Source organism: Notothenia rossii (assembly GCF_949606895.1).
Source record: "Notothenia rossii genome assembly, chromosome: 2".
NCBI classification, from domain to species: domain Eukaryota; kingdom Metazoa; phylum Chordata; class Actinopteri; order Perciformes; family Nototheniidae; genus Notothenia; species Notothenia rossii.
Genome location: NC_136904.1, coordinates 72,414,397 through 72,435,681, shown reverse-complemented (window position 1 = coordinate 72,435,681; position 21,285 = coordinate 72,414,397). Strand labels below are relative to the sequence as shown.

Below are 21,285 nucleotides of genomic sequence, written 5' to 3'. Positions count from 1 at the left end.
CAGGGCTCTGGAGGCAGTAACGTGTAACTCAGCAGAATCTGAGAAGAGCAGCACCAGCTGCAAAGAGCTGTGCCTTTTACTGTTTACTTCATTGTGTTTCCCTTCATTAGAACCGCTGAATAGAGATCGAGGCTGCTACGTTTAACCACACACACCTCTACACACATCAAACTACCAGAGTATTCCGCCTTGTTTTATGAAGGAGATGTCCTGTCACCGGGGCGCATGGTGTGTGTGTGTGTGTGTGTGTGTGTGTGTGTGTGTGTGTGTGTGTGTGTGTGTGTGTGTGCACGCTCAGCTCCGCTCTGTGTGCGTGCTCGGTGTGTTTGTGTGTGTCCGACACCACCGGCATTTGTTTTCAAATGACCACGAACAGTAATTTACACAAATCTGGTTCTCCATAGTTATATGTGTATTCCCAAGTGAAAGAAATTCGTTTAATCTTAATCTCGATGTGATAGTCCTGCCGGAGTACACCGGAACGAACGATACTATCATAAACAAATGCCGCCCCCCACCCCACACAAACACACACACACGTGCGCGCGCACACACACAAAACGAGGCCACGCTTTATTAACTCGTGCGCACGCTTTAGTAACTCGTGCGCACGCTTTAGTAACTCGTGCGCACGCTTTAGTAAAACGTGCGCACGCTTTAGTAAAACGTGGCCACGTTTTATTTATTTTTCTCTCTATGAACCCTCCAGGGCTCCGTATATATATATATATATATTTATTTTTTATTTTAACCTTATAATGTATTAACTTTAAAGAGTCCTCTCCTGCTGATACTCAGGTATGTGTCTGCATATGGTATCTCTGCTTTAAAGAGTCCTTTTTCCAGGTGATTAACGATGCTTCTTTTGTCCCTCCACAGAGTGAAACTCTGCCCTTGCAACACCTAGATTAACATCAGAGGCTTATAACACACCGGTGTGAAGTCACACCTACCTGTTATAACACCTCAACCCTAACATCAAAGGATTAGACAACAAAGGCTAATTAGATTAGACAACAAAGGGCTGTAAGGGGGCGGGGGCGAGACAGTCTCACGCACAACTTCAAAGAGACTGCTTTAATCAACACCTAGATTAACATCAGAGGCTAATAACACATCGGTGTGAAATCACACCTGCCTGTTATAACACCAAAAACTTCTCTTTTTTGCATACAGCAAATTCTAATATTACTCCAATACAACCTCACATAACTTCATATTGGGCTTCCATATAGTTGTGTGAAGTAATTAAACAATAAAAAAAACAAGATCATGGGGACAATAGGCTATTTTAAATTAGTATTACCCTCTTCAAAGAGACTTTCTTATAGTTAATAAAGTAATTACACACTAGTTCACAAACCCTACAACTAAAGAGAACATCCTTAGTTATCACCATTCATTTTAAAACCTATATAAGATCTTTTTAAATTAATATGAATACCCTCTTCATAAAAAGAGACTTCCTTGTAGTTAAACTACTACTACATTAGTTAATAGTCTCACAAAAACTTAAAAAGAAACATCCTTAGCAAGCACAAATCATTTAAAAAACCCTAAATCAAATTTAGAGAGGACAATAAAAATGTTTAGGTGTCTTAGTGAGTGGAAATGACTGTCTTTTTATTTAGTCTGCATGGATTTCTTTGTTTTCACCTAACTCCACCCCCACTATCTTCTGGCCTCATATCGTTTGACAGGAAGGGGTGGAGAAAGGGGGAGAGGCCGGGGCTGTGAGGGGACGGGGGCTAGACAGGCTCACGCACAACTTCAAAGAGACTGCCTTAATCAACACCTAGATTAACATCAGAGGCTTATAACACACCGGTGTGAAATCACACCTACCTGTTATAACACCTCAACCCTCACATCGAAGGACATACATCAAAGGCTAATTAGATTAGACCACAAAGGGCTGTGAGGGGACAGGGGCCAGACAGTCTCACGCACAACTTCAAAGAGACTGCCTTAATCAGCACCTAGATCAACACCTAGATTAACATCAGAGGCTTATAACACACCGGTGTGAAATCACACCTGCCTGTTATAACACCTCAACCCTCACATCAAAGGATTAGACAACGAAGGCGCTACACAGGGGGGCATTTCACACCTAAGTGTGATGACACCTCACCCCTCACATCAAAGGATCTCACACCTAGGTGTGACATCCACCTCGAACAAAGGGAGGCGGGACTTAGCTCATTAGCATAAGAGAGGTGTGACCTGTCACACCACCTGTCACTTGTCATGCATACTAATGTGATGGAAGCGGGATCATTAATACTACTGAGGACATCTCTACCGCAGACAGGGACACAGTGTGATCTTGGGCTGCCACATTGCCTGTCTCACTAGGTGAAACACCACACCGAACCATCAGACGGCGGAAGATGGCCTGGAACTGGCGTGCAGATGGATTTTTATTCCAGCCACCTTGTATGGAAAACAGGCACACAATACATACATTACTCATAAGTCATTTTCAGAATTTATTGCAATTAAAAGAACATCAACCCTACCTGACGCTCTGATGGAATTAAATAGGAGCTCCAAGTGATCCTGGCTGAACCTGTAGGTGAGGACATACCGCTGAACTTGGAGCAGTTCAGGAATCATCAGCATTAACGTGTCGATGTTAATGACGAATCCGATGACTGACAAGTACCTGCAAAAGAAAAACATTTTATTACTCTGATCATGGCAAAACATATACAGTATACTTGTAGGACACTTAGCTAACTAGGAACAATGTAATTGCAAAACTGGGATAACTTGAGAACAAGAACACATGCAAGAACAAATGCAATACATACCATTTTGACACCTACATGTGCTTGATGTTGTGTAGTACGTACCATTAGAAGCATCTGGGACCTCAAAAACACTGAATACAAGATCATTCAAATAGAAACAAAACTGCAGATTGAAAAACATTGAAACAAGAGAACATCATTTCAACATACATACCCTCCTTCTGACACCTGCAAAACTTTATGTTGTGTAATACATACTATTTAGAAGCATCTGGGACCTCAAAAACAATGAATACAAGATAATTCCAACAAACAAAACTGAACACAGAAAAACATTGAAATAAAAGAGCATCATGTTAGCAGACAAAACTAAAGGAAAAAACATTGTAACAGTAGCATCATATGAACCTGATGTAGAGAACAGAGCATCTTATGAACTCGATGCATAACGGAACAGATTATCGTTGAACTCATGTCGTGAACTTTTCATGCATGAATAAAAAGCACTATTTTAATAGACCTCTTAGATCGGTGAAGTGGTGTTCCATCTTTTGTCACCAAAGTGAGCAAGTACTCCCTGGCTCTTGACAAAAATGCTTTCCTCTCTATCCAATTCAAAGCACCCAAGGGAGATTTGAATCCTTTGGCACGAGGATTGCGTCCATTCATTGTGCCAAACAGCCTGTCAATAATCTATAAAGAAATATCGGCATCTAAATCACTATCATTACAGTGTTTCATTAGGTATCAGATAGTTGTAATCAATACTCATCTATTCAAGATATAAAGAGAACAGAGTACTTATTTCTAAACTGCATGTTCAACGTGCAACATGCAAACTTAGTATTTGCTTGACTTCCTTCTCTCCATAGGCCTGCTTTGTGCTACAGCAAATTTCACACAGAGCTTTACCACTCTAAAATTTGTGAAGGTATGTGTAAGGTTATATACAAACTTTTGTATTTATGAATATGCAATATCACGGTTCATGAAAATATGTGCATGTTGAACTTAGAGAATTATCAACAAATTGTTCCTTATGCTCAAATCACATTTTGATCAATTATATTTTTTTAAAACACGTACTTGGTTCTATAATCACTAACTGTTTACCTCAATGAATTCTGCCGTTGCCTCACAGTCTTTAAACTGAGAGTACCTAAGATCCCTCATTGTGCGGAGAGCAACTGACACGGAGCGACTCAGTGTTTGTGCAGCCAGGGACACCCTCATCTTGTGGTTCTCAAAGTAGACATGTTTGTCTGTGATTTTATTGGCAGCATGCAGTCCGTCTTTTTTTTGCACATCATTGAGATGATTGATGAACCTCCATTTGATCTGTCCGGTGGTCATTGCAATTGGACTGTATGCCTGCAGAGAAAGATTCAGTCACTGCTCAAACAAGTACAAACAGCAAAATGTTGATCATCACGTCCAGCCATAACTGTGCAAATGAACAGACAACAATATTTAGATACAACTTTTAGCAGCAGAGACATAACTTGTAAAAATAGGTCTAAAACAATCATCATTTACCTGCAACATATTACGTTCCAACTTCAGCATGTGGCATGCATCCATCATTACAAATACTTTGTCACCAGTCGAGGGATGCGGGAAACTGGTTTTAAGTGGCTCCTGTGGGTTTCCCTTCAGCTCACACCCAAGTTGGTTGCACATGCTGACGTTGGAGGCATACCCATCCATCGTGAAAGATACCACCCGAATGCCCCGTGCATGCAGCTCCTTCAAAGCATGACTGAGAAGGACCCTTTGTGTTTCAGGTGACAGAAACTTCGTCAGGTAATATGCAATGGGAGCCTTCCAATGTCCTTGTAGGCCAACCACCATGAACACAAGAGCCTCAGTAGCAACATCGGTCTCATTTTTTCCATCACCCATGTCTACAAAACCAGACATTGACTGGTTATGTGGATTATATTGCACATGTTTTCTGATGGCCATGGCATCCAACATGAGTGCAACATATCCATATTTAGCCTGGTCTTCCTGGCATCTTCTCTCCAGCATATCCAGCATCATCTTGTTCAGGCCAGGCTTGCCATCCACCGAACACAGCGACCTGTAAAAAAATTGAGAAGTAGCTATTTAATGTATTTGCAACCGTAATTTCCAAAAATGAAATTGAACAACATTAAGACTACCTTTGTAATGTATGTGGATGAGGGAGGGAAACATTGTTAGTCATTGTTATTTGTATGCCTTTGGACCATCTATGGAGTGTGAGGGCAAACTGTCTGTGGTCCTTTGAGTACTCATGGCCCTGCTTTGCCTTGAAGTATATTTGAAGATCTTAAATTGTATGAGAAAAAAATGATAAGTCCCCTCCATATAATAACAAAGGAGTTTAATAAAGAGTGTAAGAGTAAGATGTACATGAATTTCAAAGTGCTAATTTCATTTTACCTGAGTAGAAATCAAGCCTATCTTTGAGTTCTTCATTAATGAGGTTATTTTCCCTCAAATCCCCCAAAAGACTCCTCACTGTGGTCTTTGCCCTCTTTTCTCTAGCCATGGCATTCTTCCTCTCTCGCACGAGACTCTCCACTCTTGCTAAAGCTTCATTGAGTCTGGCCTTAAGAGCAGTAGGAGAAGCAGGCAAGACATAGCTATGATCCCAGTAGAAAGAGGGATGAACATGGTTTGAGTGATGTGTCACTTCACACACATCACTTTGACACAACTAGAGTATGGCCCACATTCTTTCTTATAGTCATCACCTGTCAAAGCCACTGCCAGCATCATGCGTGTGTGTGTGAGTGTGCCAGGAATGCATGTTCAACATGTCTTCAATTGTGTGTGTATGGGTTTATTTGTGAGTGTGTTTAATATGAGTGGCAGCAAACAAGAGAGATTTTACTTTGTCTAGGACCATTATGATATGATGTTGAAAATAGAAATACTCACATCATTAGGCTGAGGTTGTGAGTGTGAGGTTGAAGCTTCTGGGTCGTCTTGCTGGGCCACAGACAGGCCCTCTTCAGAATTTCTGGAAGCAGACGTAGTCCTGCCCTTTTCCGGTTAAAATGAAGAAGCATAATACTTGAAAAGAATGTATATATATATATATATATATATATATATATATATATATATATATATATATTAGGGCTGTCAGTCGATTAAAATATTTAATCGCGATTAATCGCATGATTGTCCATAGTTAATCGCGATTAATCGCAAGTTAATCGCACATTTTTTATCTGTTCTAAATGTACCTTAAAGGAATATTTTTCAAGTTTTTAATACTCTTATCAACATATGAGTGGACAAATATGCTTTATGCAAATGTTTATTATCATTTGAACAATGACAAATATCCTCATGAATATTAAACACAACAACCTCTGAACATTACAAATTTGTAGGCGTAATGTCGCTCCTCTGTTTTCATTTAAACAGCTCCTTATATCCGTTAGCGCAGCTAGCTAGCACCAGATGCTAACAACAACAACAATACACGTAAGGTCTCTCTCTCGCGCCACACATACACACACCCTCCCGGTCCTCCCGATGGCCAGTCGGTTCCTGCCGGTGAGCCATCGTGCGGTCTGCCGCAAGCGGACGGCAGGAGCGGGGCTGTCAGCATCAGCTTGGTATTTTAAACTCGATGCGCTCTGAAACTACGGGGCGGCCGAGGACAAAAAATACAAATGCGTTAATCGCGTTAAAATAATTAGTGGCATTACATTGTTTTTACGTTAACGCGTTATTAACGCATTAACTTGACAGCCCTAATACATATATATACACACACGCACACACAGGGATAGGTATTTCACCCTGCCCTGTTATTGATAATAGAATATTTACATTTATGAATGCTAATAGCCTTATGATGATACACCCAGTGCTTGAATTGGGCCGGTACTCACCGGTACGCAGTACCGGCACTTCTGATTTTTACCCATGTGGTACCGGCACTTCTTCCTGAGTACCGGCAAGGTGCCGGTACTCAGTAAAATGCCGGTACTCAGCCGCCGGCAATATACGTATATATTGTAAACGCAACGCAGCGCAAATGTGGGTCTGACTCTGCCTCACAGAGGGTGACTGGCTGTCTACATGACGTGGCCTGCCGACATTGCCACTTTCATAGAGATCATACTAATGCCCTCGATTGGTCTCTGTGTGTCATTCAAGCTCGGGAGGGTGTGTGTTGGTGTATGTGTGGCGCGAGCGAGCGAGAAAGCGCGCGCACCGGTTACGTGTATTGTTGTTAGCATCTGGTGCTAGCTAGCTGCGCTAACGGATATAAGGAGCTTTTTCAACAACAAGGTGGAGGGAGAGTCCTTTGCTGTCAGACTGAGAGGCTGATAACTACAGCTCTGGTGAGGTAAATTACTCTCTGAGTCTTTAGATAGTTCACTTAGTTTAAGTTATCTCAGTGGGTCTCAAACGGTTCGGTCACCATATGTAAACACATATTTCCATTTGAGGGGGTAGTGATTAGTAAAATATGCATGAATAATACAAACAAAATGTTAACTAGGTGAAAAAAGGTAAGATAAACTTGTTGAGAGCTAAAACTAGTCTTTGCTGTTGCCTCAAAGAGGAGCAGGGGGGAGAGGAGGGAGACAGGAGAGGCCGATTCAGGAGCCCAGACACACTCACAACTATAAATGAACCAAAAACAAATAAATAAACAAGTTTCAATGTTTTTTCATATTGGATATTGTATGTTATTGGTTATGGCCATGTACTTAAGATTTTATGATTATTTAAATGTATACATTTTTGTTTCATATGGGTGTAGTCTCTTTATTTCCCCCTCAAAATGCACCAGATTGATGCATTTAAGTCCAACATTTAAAAAAAAATCTTACCGGGGGAGCATGCCCCCGGACCCCCCTATAGGATTTGAGGCCCGGCCCCACTGTTCCCAAATAGATTTGCAAATTTTTTAAAAATAGTAACCCATCTCCATATGTTTCTTTTTGGGTAGTAGATTTAAACTAGAGGGCTATCACTTTGTGCAGCAACGCTATTGACAAATAAATCCAGCAAAATGGCACAAAAAACTGGTAGTGGCCTCAGGGACGAGGAGTCATTTAACCAGCCAGTAGGAGTCAAGCTTTACTTTCTTTTATATCCATAAAGAAAAAGTAAATCTGTTTACAGTTGTTTCATTATGGATGTTGAGAGGTATCCATATATCTCTTCATTTTGCTCTCAAAGTGCACCAGATTGATGCATCTAACTTCAATATTTAAAAAAAAATGTTCCCGGGGGAGCATGCTCCCGGACCCCCATAGACTAGAGGGTGTCAGGTCCACTCCCCACTTATAAAAAGAGCACTTTACCACTGCACCCCCTCTAATCTCAGATGCACCCTGAGTCATTTTGTTTAAGTACAGTGAGCCTTTCTAAAATATACAATAAAGAGACAAACCCACCAGCATTATAGGATATACTATGACTTTGTGCCAAATACTTGTTGCTGATTTAGAGTACTGGCACCTTTTTTATTCCAATTCAAGCACTGGATACACCTACTCTTTGGAGGTGAACCGGGAAGCTGAAGATGGAGGGAATAACACCATCTCTGAGTCGGACAATCTGTCCTGTCCTGTCAAACTCGTCCTGCTTAAAATGCTCACTGCAAATCACGGATGACTCGCTTGCAGTGGACCCTTCCCTCCTCAAAGCAACTTCCCACTTCTTCCTCATATCTTTGTCTTTGGGAAACCTTCAAAATAAAAACGGGAGATTTGAGAGTCAACACAAAAACAATTTAAGAAGGAGGTCAAGCTTATTTTCTTCCTTCTTCTTCCTAGATAGATTAGATTAGATTTTACTTTATTCATCCCACAACGGGGAAATTCACTTGTTACAGCAACATATGATTTATAAAGTCTCAGTTGGCCATAAACATAATGTTTGCTGGCTACGATTTCGCTGGCGGACATCAATACAGTACAATAATATTCTATTTACAAAATACAACCAATAATAATGTTGAATCTTACTTGTGAAAAGTAATCCCCTGACCCCTGTTCGCAATCGTCCGCCGATTGGCACAGCAATACGGCGCACAGTGCTCTGGCATCTTGAAACCTCTGATGTCTATGGGTAGAATGTCTGTACAATATGGGTAGGATGACCGGTCCAAGATGGCGGCAGTATTTCTTGCGCCCCAGCAGCCAATGCGGCGTCTACTCTTTATATGTCTATGGTTGGTACCGTTGTTGTCAAAGTTCTGCGAGTTATAGATGAGAGCAGCGTTCGGCACTGCCTGGCGTCATGACGACCCTACTGCGTTTCCAGATAACTTTGAATGGGTGCCAGGTGGTTTATGATGCTAGTACTCTACGATTAACGTCCATTGTAAAGGGAAACAGTTACTGTAGTAATGTATGTAGATGCTAGTTGCTGTTATAAAAGACTGGCAAGCCAAAAAAAATCAAGTTACCCTGTTCAAATTTGATCAAAAATGTACGCTGATTGTTGATCTCCAATGAGTAATTGTTTACCTGATGGATAATGGAGTTCCTTTAAGATAAGAAAATAATAAAAAATTATCGGATTGGCGAAGACCTCAGAATTCAAAATATATATTCAGTGCAGGGGGATGGCTCTTCATAATTTAATAATAATACACTGTCACAGTCTTCAAAGATCCTTCACAAGCAAAGGGGGTGGGGGGCGTAATTAAGGGTGTAGAAGTAAATCTGAACACTCTGAATATTGTGGCGTAGATACATTAATTGCATAGAATACAGACAAAAAATAGAGCATGATCAGAGTTGATATAATAATGAAATCTCTGGCTACTAATAGGTTTATGTAGATATAAATAAAAAACATACAGAAAGACATTAATAAATAAAATATGTCAACAGGAGAATAATGAGCTAAGATGTATTTGAAGGTCAACAAAGGCCTTTTTCTGTTTGAGCGAGAGCACTGACATAAGTTGATTTGAAATTTCAACTTGTTAAGAAATAATATATATTTCCGCAAGCTGCTTATAACTTTGGAATGGAAGGAATAAGAAACTGATCTGAGTTTTAAGGTCAATATAAATTGTCATTGTTCAAAAAAATATGCAAGATTCTTGTTATATGCTATATATATTATTATCTAATTTCAATAATTGATTTAGGTTGTGTTGTATACATTTTCCACCCCAATCCCTGCTCTCACAGAATAGATAAATAGCTAATTGTACAGTGCAAAAACACATATACATACAGAAACTAAGCAGGTATCAAATACGGCATATTTTCATAAAACCTCTAGTCAACTGGGAATTTGCAATAATTACAACCCAACTAATAAATGAGTGTATTAAAAATGTAACGCCCCTAGGAAAACTGCTTATTTTTTATACTAGCGCACATCTGTACCTTCAATCTGTGGCTGGTACGATGTAACAACACTCGAGGGATTTCTTTTTTTGTTGTGAAATCCCTAATATTTCAAGCATTAATGTGTGCCCGTCTCCATCAGAGGCTTCCGCTGAGAAAGCTACACAAAGCGCTAATTAGATAGGGCAAGTTTGGATTCAAGAGTCAATAGCCAATGCTTTTAAACTTCAAATATGTGTCAGACCTGTCATTTTAGGCAATGTCATTGGTGTAAGTGAATTATTCCAATGAAAATTCTAAATGATTTCTCTGTTTAATCTTGTTTTCGATCCTTCAGCACAATTTTCTCTTTTAATTGTGCCCTTCTACCTCAATGTAATTTAAATTCACGGGCATAGGAAATAAATCTAACCCCAAAAGCAACACATCAAGAAGACATGAATGTTGTTAATTCCAGTTCTAATAACTGAACAATAACATAGATTGGAAATGTACGGAAGAGGATTAGGTGCAATTTTTTGAGGTCCGACCAAGATTAAAGCTCAGAATGAAAATGACCGGTAAATTATCATCGTATATGTAGAATCCTTCAACATTAAAAATTACAATTTATTTGTAAAATCAGCCCCCTCGACATAACAGTCAATGATAATGGGCACCAAATTTCATTGCCAAGTTTATTCTCATACTCTAAAATAAGACTAAGATGGCTACAGCGAGTTCCACAATGCCTTAAAATACTTCGAACACATGCAAATAATATAATCAGGTGCTTTATAAATAAAGGATGTATTGACTCATGTCATTTATCAAGCACTTTACCTGATAAACAGACAAGGTATTCAATATGTGATAATCAGTCCCTTTTTCTCAGATTCTCTATTGTATGTTTGCTGTTGAAGTTCATGTTTTTTTCTGGAAAGTAAGTGTAATATAAGTTATGCGGTTATTGTGAAAAGAACTGGATCAATAATAGGGGTTTGTCACTGACCTGATAATGTTATCTACATTTATATTCTTATTTTATTCCTTTCAACATTGTTTCTCTATACTGAGTTTCATTCTTATTGCTCTTGGTGTTGTGACACCTTAATTTCCCTAAAGAGATTAATAAAGGCTTATACTATCTATCCTGTCCATTTGTGTGACTTTTGAGGCTATTTTGGTCTCTTGGGGTAGAAAGACATCTTGATCTCACACTACTTGGTATATGGTGAGATATCATTATATTCTCAGCTGTACAAGCAGAAGATTTTACTTGTCAACCAAGGCTGTTGTTTTTTCTGGCGAGTACAATATTTATTTAATGCTGATAAAAAACCTACAAGGATCTGTAATTGCAAAAAACTCTAATTGCACTCCATTCATAATGTTGCTTTTAATGATTCAAATCAATACTTCATGAAACTCCAGTTGCCTTGTGTGGATAATGTTAGACTAATTAATTAGAAAATGTTGAGTTTGGCAGAATCAACAGCATTTTTTTGTGCCTGTTGACAACATAGAGCTCGTATGTCCCACTTAGCTCATTATCGAAATGTTTTAATGCGGGGATGCTATTGTGGGCTATACAAAAAAATTGAAAAGTGTTCGTTAGTATACTGTCTATTTTTCTGCAATTGAAGTCCTTTTAACACCGCTTAAAGCACAGTGGATTAGTCAGCATGGACTAATGATGTGCAGCCAAATATAATTCAAACTCACAGAACGCTCTTTTAAATATAAGAGAAGATCTAATTGAATAATAAGATTAAATGTTTTAAAATATATATATTTTATATATATTTCGGCAAAGTGTGAATAAAACAATGGACAACACAATAGCATGAAATATGTTTTTTTGCTTTGATTTAAGCGTACCAATCATCAATGTTGACGTCGCAACTTAAATTCAGCTGCTGTCTAGAGAAAATGACGAGGTGGACAATTATGCAAAGAAACATTATATATAAAGTCCTTTAAGATCTTTTTTTAATGCATGCACAACTCCGTCTGAGTGCGTCCTGAGTGCCTGTGAGTCAGACTCTCTTATAAGAAAACATCAAGAATCAATTGTCACATGACAACATTTGTCGCCCTCTAAAACACAATAAGCAAAACTCAGTCCCTACAAAGAACAATTGGGTGTTGCCAATAACCTAAGCAAATTGCTTCCTTTCCCCTCTCTTTCCTGTAGTGTCATAAAACCTTCCTTAGATATGCAGAGCATCTGTTATAACACATATTTATAAATGACACTTCCACGATACCATACAGTTAGGGAAAAGGTTAACAGCAAGTTTAATATGCTTAATTAAGCTTTAATTCCATAATTGCTATAACAATATAGAGAACAGGATTCAGAAAGGTCCCATAAATCGACCCAAAGAGCATGCGCACTTGAGTTGTTCCCCAAGCACTGCCTTAGCGCATTTTACAACTTTTAGACCCTAATGATTTAAATAAAGGCTATAATTGTGTTCGTACTGGGTAGTTTATATGCTGGTTTGTGGACATCTCTTCCTCAATGTCAATAGTAAAAAGTATTTTTCGGCCCAAATGCATCACGTTCTACCCAGTTTCACGGCATTTCGTGTTATAGTCACGACATTTAATCTATTGATTCGTGTTCACCAACACGATTTTCCCCTTTTTTTCGTGTCACACAGAACGATTTTAAAAGCAATGTATTTCTATTGGTAGTATATTTCGTGCCTGCAACACGTCTTTTTGTCCGGTCGGGTCTTGGAAGACTGGAAGCTGTGCGGTTGATAAAAACATCTCCTTACTCAATATCATAAGCCACGATTATTGTTTTTATTTTAAATCGTATAATGTCTGACTTTTTTTTGTCGTCTGTAAGGAAAATAAATGGGGCTCAGAGTCTCAGAATACTGAAATCTGTATTTTTTTAAATCTTTTTTTCCCTTCTAATTTGTTATTCTTTTCTAAATAACACACTGTTATTTACTCAACAATAACACACAATTAACCTTGTTTTTATTTATTTGTTTGATTCCATAAACTCTGGCTTTTTTGGCGTCAGTCAGGAACTGAATTTCAAAATAAAAATAACCGGAAACAGACGTACTGTAGGCCTATAACGGACATTTCGAGCATCATTGCGATACACAGCCAACTGATTAGCCAAGATCCTCAGCTATGGTTTAAGCTCGCAGATTGGATTGTTTAGCCGCAATGCACATAGGGATATGGTCTTTATGCGATATGAAATCCGAAAAACATTTTGGAGTTTCGGATGGCCGAAGACACCACACTACCCATAATCCCCAGCTATCGTTTAGGACTACTGTCCCCGTGATTAATCTTCAAGCTCTGGGATTTGATGTTGGAGTGGCAGTGCGCCAAGGTTAAACAGCTGCGCCGAGCGTCAAACAGCTGTTTGCCAGACTATCCAAAACTGGAATTGAACGCCTTCTACTTTCCCCCTATGAAAGTATTTACTTTTAATATACTAATAATAATACTTTTTCTGCTGTTGGTGGTTCCCACGGCTGAAGGCCGCTATCCACCTGCTTTTAGAGGCCTACTCCCACCTGTTGGGTGCTACTGTGCGGGGGAGGCCTGGTCTGGAGATATCGCAGAGAAACCGGAGTGTTGCCACATTGCTGCTTGCCTATTTCCTTGCTGCTGTCCTGACGTGGTTTTGCTTCGGGAACATCGTGGATGCTGTTGAGCTGGACTGGGAAAATGGCAAATGTCGTGTTTCTGCTGTGCCTTTTTTTTTACTGTGCTGGACAAGGAGAGGTCCCATAGTCATCCTGAAAATTCTGCTGGATTCGGGTCTGTTCTGCCGCCCGCAGTGGACATCCCCTGTACAGGTTCGGATGGGTTGCACAAACAATTGCTAGTTGCACTGTCGCGGACATTCATTTCGTCAAATGTCTTTCTTTCTCACATGCCTGCCACAATGGTCCTTCAGAATTGTTTTTTGAACTCTAATCTCACTTTGTGTGTTGATTAAGAGGAAAAGGTGCTTGGTATTTTTATTGTTGTTACTATCAGGAAATGTACAGCCAAATATGGTTTCCAAATCTGTTAGTAAACAACTAGAATTTTTAGCTGTGAATGTCGAAGTAACAAAGGGTCAACAGGTCATGGTGGTGGGTTGCTACAGGGCCCCCTCGGCTGTCAAGGACTCCTTATCTTCATTGGCAAAACTGTTATCTCAACTTTCCTACAAGGAAATAGTACTGCTTGGTGATTTTAATTGGGACTGGTTAACTTCTGTGTCAGAGGATTTTAAAAACCTGTGTACCTCTTTGAACATTACTCAGATTATAGACAGTCCTACTCGCCCAAATATTAAGTCCCCAAATAAATCCTCCTTAATTGATCTAATTTTAACCATTGTTCCATATAAATACTCATCTGTGGGAGTATTTGCTAATCATGTGAGTGACCACTGTGTTGTAGCCACAATTAGGGACACTAAGGTCCAAAAAGTTAAACCACGCATCATCACAAAGAGAGATAAAAAACACTTAGTGGAGCAGGGTTTTTTACATGATCTGTTTGATTTTGATTGGGGAAAAATTGATCTGTGTGCTGATGTAGAAACTGCATGGTCTTATTTTTATCTTGGTTTTATGAAAATTATAGATAAACATGCACCTCTGCGTAAATTTAGAGTGAAGGGACGAAACAATCCCTGGTTTTCTGCTGAACTGTCCAGTCTCCTTCATGAGAGAAACAATGCCTGGGCAAAGGCTAGGAAATCCGGCTCAGAGGTAGAATGGCTACGCTTTAGGCAGCTAAGGAATAGCTTTACTTCACATGTCAAAAGTGCTAAGTCAAAGTACTATTTGTCAGTTACCACAGAAAACCTGAATAATCCTAGGAAATTTTGGAAAGCCATAAAATCGTTTTACACTAGTGATATCCCAAATGAGCTACCTCCGTGCCTCACCACAGCATCTGGCATTATATCAGACAGGGCTACTATGCTAAATTGCTTTAATAAGCATTTTGTCTCTTGTGGCTCTCTGTTTGATTCTCCAGTCCTTGACGCTCCAGTCCTTGACTCTGAACAATGTGGTCTGGAAAACCCTTTCAGTTTTAGTCCTTTAACTGTTGGTATTGTCCATGAAGCTTTATCCAAGTTAGATCCTAGGAAACCGGCTGGCCCGGACAACGTAGAACCTTTCTTTTTAAAGATAGCTGCAGATTTTATTGCTCCACCTCTTACTTCTCTTTTTAACCTCTCCCTCAGCACAAATACAATTCCTAAAGTATGGAAGTCTGCTTATGTCCTGCCTCTACTGAAAGGAGGGGAGGCAACTATTTTAAATAACTATAGGCCAATTTCTAAATTGTCAGTTCTGGCTAAGGTGCTCGAACGACTTGTGAGTGAACAATTAAAGGAGTTTTTATGTATAAATGATATCCTGTCTAAACATCAGTCAGGCTTCAGGAAGAAACATAGCACCATCACTGCAACAATGAAAGTGGTAAATGATATTACTAGTATGCTAGATAATAAACAGAGTTGTGCAGCTCTGTTTATTGACCTTTCCAAAGCGTTTGACACCGTTGATCATCGCGTTTTAAAACAGAGGCTACTCAGTATTGGCATATCCAGCCATGCAGTGGGGTGGTTTGTGAACTACCTCTCTGAAAGGTCCCAATGTGTTCACTTTGATGGGCTGTCTTCTGAGTGGTTAAACATTGCTAATGGTGTTCCTCAAGGTTCTGTTTTAGGTCCACTTTTATTCTCCATATATATCAACAGTTTAGGTGAAAATGTGGATGAAGCTACTTTACATTTCTATGCGGACGATACGGTGATGTACTTTGCAGGTCCCTCCATTCAGGAGGTGGTTGTTAAATTACATGCTGTTTTTAACATTATTCAGACTCAGCTCTCTGAACTAAAGCTTCTTTTAAATGTAGATAAAACCAAGATAATGCTCTTTTCAAAAGCTAAAAAGACACCAGAGCCTGTTTTAGATATTGTATCAACGCAAGGAACAAAACTTGAAGTTGTTGCCTGTTACAAATACCTTGGTATCTTGCTAAATGACTGTCTCTCTTTTAAACTTCATGTCAATAACCTGCTTAAAAAACTGAGGGTTAGGCTAGGTTTCTTTTTCAGGAATAAGTCCTGTTTCTCGCTTGAGGCCAGGAAAAGGCTAGTCACTGTGACTTTTTTACCTGTGCTGGACTATGGTGATCTGATGTATATGAATGCACCTGCCAACTACCTGAGCAAACTAGATGATGCGTATCATAGTGCTCTGAGATTTGTCACAAATTGTAAAGCACTTACTCATCACTGTACACTTTATACCAAGGCAGGTTTACCATCACTCACTGTACGGAGGCTCAGTCACTGGTACACTTTTATCTATAAAGTGAAGGATTATTTGAATTATTTGAAGTATTAAAGTAACGTGTTATGGCAGGAAAGTTAAATCTGGTATCTTCATTTTAATGTCACCTTATATATATTCATGTGTGTTAAATTTGAAGGGACAAAGTATATTTTCCCTCCCCAATATATTGAGATGAAGTCTTTGTGTTTAGACCAGGATGCAAGCAGGGGAGATCCTAATTTGGGGATAGCTCCAAAACTCTGGAATGTTTCCCTCATAAAAGAAGAGGGTGCGTTACACATGCTTAGGGCAAATGTGTGTGTTTTCATTGCAGTAAATATATGTGCTGCATGATTACTGTTCAACTATACCTCTGTTTTTATTCTTTCATGTGTGGGTACTAAATGGCTACAAACATTGTGGAGAAATTAGCTTAAACATGTTTTATTACTCTATATGAAATGGAAGCAGCTTTTATGACAGGGACGAGAGAGCTGGGGGAGGGGACATTCTTCCTAAGATTTTCAGCATGTCAATTATCAGGGAAATCTACTTGTTTTCAATAGATGTGTGTGGTTAATTACTTTGTATTAATAATAACAGTATGTGTAAAGGAAGCTGGAAATATACAATGTGAAACCTTTTATTTGAAGTAAAGATGTGAACAATAGCTCAAATGGCGAGAGGGGCTGTAGGACAAATGAGTGTGTTCTCTATATTAGGCCTGTGTGAAGTTTGACTATTTGAAAAACATCTCTAATACTGCTTAAGAGCATAGGTAATGTGTTCCTCGTTATTATTGATATGAAAGTGATTTACATGTATTACGTATATTTAGCCAACTATAACAACTATATCTTAAAACATACTTTTAACTTGTGTGTGGTAACCTGAGGGGGGAAGATGGACTCAGGGACAAAGGGCCATAAAGGGGATGTGTGTGTGCTGGCTGCAAGATGTGAAATAAGATAAGGAAACTTGTTGTTTAGAGCAGGTTCGTACCAGACACCAAAAGGTGTCTGGTCTTCGTCAAACTGAAAGAGACTTTTTGTTTCCGGGTTTCTTCTGCTGTGTCGCACTGATTGGGTGCGACAGGCCATGTGTTGGTCTCTCCCAATAAGATGACCTCTGGGGGAAAGCACGCACACACCTCCTCCTGTGTTTTAGTATGAAAGCCTGTGTTTTCCTTTGGTTCGCGCTCTTGTTTTTGACCGGTCGTTCCTGAGACCTGTCTCACACGTGGTAGAACCTGAGCCCGGAGTACTCTGCAGAGTGCTTCGTGATTCCTTTGTATTTGTATTGTTACCTTGTATCATTAAAACAAGATTATTGTTTCACTTGCATTCTGGTGTTTCTTAATCCCTTCCTTTTTACGAATTTACCCAGCTTATCAAACGACACGCGGAGACGAGGTTGGTTTTAAACATCCTCCAAATCTCCAACAAAAGCTATGTTGGGCAAACTCCCGTATTATATCTGTTCATTGATAAAGCAGAAAGTTGCAAGCAGCTATTGTCTGCGATCGCAGTATATAGTCTTGTTAGATGTGCCAAGGGTAAGGACTGTCTTAGGGAAGTCAGCTTTTCTGTGCGCAGCTCCACTTGCTTGGAACAGTCTACAGGCAAAATTGAAATTGAGCATTTTTATTTCTCTGAATGTATTTAAGGCACGTCTAAATGAAATGCTTTCTGACACTCTGGGTATTTGTAAATGTTGAATATGTAAATATGATATCCTTTGTTGTTTGTTTGTTTGTTGTTTTTATGTTTCATGTGGAACTAAATGATGCAGGTCTCCCTTGTAAATGAGATCGATGATCTCAAGGGACCAATCTGTCTAAATAAAGGTTTGAAATGAAATGAAATGAATATTTACTTAATACTCTTAATAATACTCTGAGCCCCATTTCTTTTCCTCACAGATGACAAAAAAAGTCAGACATTATACGATTTAAAATAAAAACAATAATCGTGGCTTATGATATTGAGTAAGGAGATGTTTTTATCAACCCCACAGCTTCCGGTCTTCCAAGACCCGACCGTACAAAAAGACGTGTTGCAGGCACGAAATATACAGAAATACATTGCTTTTAAAATTGTTCTGTGTGACACGGGAAAAAAGGGGGAAATCGTGTTGGTGAACATGAATCAATAGATTAAATGTTGTGACAACACGAAATGCCGTGAGACTGGGTTGAAGAATAATGGTGGTTTCAGCAGTGCAGTTTCCCGAGATCATCTGTCAATCAAACTATGTTCCATGGGATTTATTTACCATGGTTTCTATAACTGCTACTGTCATAGAAACTACACAGGTCAGCTTTTATATGAACCACAAATGGCATGCTTTCCTGGATTTTCCATCCCACTCGAGATCTTTTCAGCTAATGTAAAACCTCTCAAGTCATAGGTTTGTTAAAGCTAATAAATCATGTGATCATACAAGAACGTACACGTTTGTACTGGAAATGGAAATTATTTGGCTTATGGTAATTTACATCTTTGTACAAATGTTCCAGAGAGATATTCTATTCGTTTTTTTTTCAATTTGAGGATTGCTGATATGGGGAAAACCCCAAACTGTCAAAAGTTTGGACAAGAAAGCTGATCCGCTTCAACTCAGCACATTCCAATTCAACACCCTCCCCCATAACATTGCGTCCTGTCCTCCCCTGCTGTCACTCTGCTGTCCGTCTTACATTGCTTCCGAGCCGCTCATCCCTGTCGTAATGACCTCCTCGGGGACCTGGAGGCCTTCTCTCCAATCCCAATTCTGTTTGGTGAAGGACTTTGCCACTTCGTGTGAAACAATAAAGAGCGGTGACAGAGTGTAGTGCCAGCTGTCCTCTTGTTAAATGCGCAGATGGCAGAGTGCGTAGAAAACCTTCACACCAAGATGAAAAGGACAGTAACTTGCAGGGTGAAGCCCTCTCTCTTGGTGATATGATGAGGGATAAAAAAAAAGTCTCTTTGATAACAACTCTCTTTGACAGCCACTCCTTAAGACTGGGGAAAAGGTTTCCTCTCATAGCAGATTATGTGAAAGAGGCACACGCTAAAATACATGCTGTAAGTACCTAAAGTTTCAAAGAGGTTTCGAACGCAGCTCGCAGCACTAGTGTTAATTATGTGTCTGCAAATATATAGCAGGTAAAGTTTGATGTTTTCTATCATGGAAATAATTGCTTTGGGCATTTCTAGATGTAAATCAAGGTGTAAATTATCAATATTTTGTGGATGCCAAGATAGAGTATAAAGTAAACCTACATTATTCAAAGCCAACCGTGGGTATCGATTGTATATGGCGATGTCCAAAAACAAAATCCTTCACACCATTTTATTCTCAAAGTAATGTCTCCGTACTGCAGGCCTACACTCTTTAGGGAACACAAAAAAAAAAGAAAATACAGTTCCGCTCTAGTAAAGCTCACGCAAGAGCAGTGTGTTAAAGTTTACTCAATTTAAGATATGTAACCTCGTCTCCGGTGCACTTAGATAACCAGTTGGGTGTGCAAATATCTCCCAGAGTCCGAGTCCCACAGCAGCAGCCTGACTTTCTGAAAGTGGCTACTTCGGTAAGGAAACTAACATTGTGTTGCCTCCCCCTCTGTGCACAACTGTGATGATTACAATCCAACAGAATCATTGAAAACAATTAGAATCACGTCCAGGCTGTCATCTGCCCGACATGTGGAAACCCCCTCTGGCTTCAGCTACCGATCGACCGGTTTCTGTTACACAGAATGAAACTGTCTATTTGGGGATAAGGTTGTGACAGCAGCTCCTCATGCGGCTCCACCATCAGCCTGATAGTCTGGCATTATCTGTTTGGAAAACGACAGTGGTTGTTTAGGTGTCTTTTATGAGTTATTGCTGGAGGTAGCTGCCCTGACGGATTTGCCTATTTTTGTTTGTATTTGACACATTTCAATGCAATGTTTTAACAGGGGAAGATCTATTAGGACAGATGAAATTGTGTTCCTGTTAGACGTCAACAAAGTATAATATCTAATATTTCTGCTCTCAGTAAAATATCTCAAAACGACAGAGCTTATGTAATTAGTTTGTGTTGATATGTGGTCTTTCATGTTCTCAAATGTTTCAAACACTTTAAAACCTAGAGGTATCAGTCATTTTAATCTAAGGTAATGGTCTGTTCGTTCAGAAAGATGACGCATCGCCTTTCTGTTTGCGTCAATGCTGGGTAATAGGTCAGAAGCTGTCATGGATCCAATTTTAAGGCACATTTTCACCACACAGATCTTGCATGTCTTTAGCTATATATGTCAACGGATTTAAGTTTTTCTTGTCAAAAAAAGAGAAACAAGATCAGTCAATGTGAGCAGCACAACAAGTCCTCCAACTCATATGACCAAATAGGCCGATTGTTCAGGCCCAATTATTGCGACCAAATATGTTGTTTGTTCAAGCGCTTAATACGTCTTATAATTACGTTTTAAAGTTTTCGCCCGCAAACGTTACAGATGGTCGTTTATTCATAAATAACCCTCTCTGTAAAATCCTAAATTGTAGGATAATTTGGCAATTAAAATGCTTTTTGATTAGATTTCTAGCGAGAAGTGTATATTATACTTTTAGAATCCACGTCCAGTCGATATGTAGGATCTATAGTTTGATAGATATTACGAAGATGATTTGAAGTATGCGGCGTATACGTTTTCATAATAAAACCAATGATCAAATGATTTAACAGTGATATCTGCAGTACTCATCAACTAAACAACATCAGTTTATCCTTCTTAATTACACAACATTTGTTGGTTTAAATTGTGTACAATGCTTTTGTGTTTTTCTCTTTCGATTCTGAGAGACACATTTCTTTTTTCAGAGGTTTTGATAGGCTAAAACATGTCGGGATATGATG

The 21,285-nt window shown here is 39.3% G+C and overlaps 1 protein-coding gene across 1 annotated transcript in view; it reads right to left on the bottom strand.

The window, feature by feature from the left end:
* Positions 1-1,035: 1,035 nt before the first annotated feature.
* LOC307029675 (uncharacterized protein) overlaps positions 1,036-21,285 on the bottom strand; it is a gene marked incomplete at its 5' end in the record, with an annotated part of 37,843 nt that continues 17,593 nt past the window's right edge. The window contains 7 exons of the mRNA XM_079665754.1: positions 1,036-2,436; positions 2,523-2,668; positions 3,277-3,449; positions 3,870-4,127; positions 4,293-4,839; positions 5,685-5,789; positions 8,378-8,466. Of these exons, the coding sequence (XP_079521880.1) occupies positions 2,258-2,436; positions 2,523-2,668; positions 3,277-3,449; positions 3,870-4,127; positions 4,293-4,839; positions 5,685-5,789; positions 8,378-8,466 (1,497 nt within the window). The 3' untranslated portion in view covers positions 1,036-2,257. The remainder of the gene's footprint in view (positions 2,437-2,522; positions 2,669-3,276; positions 3,450-3,869; positions 4,128-4,292; positions 4,840-5,684; positions 5,790-8,377; positions 8,467-21,285) is intronic.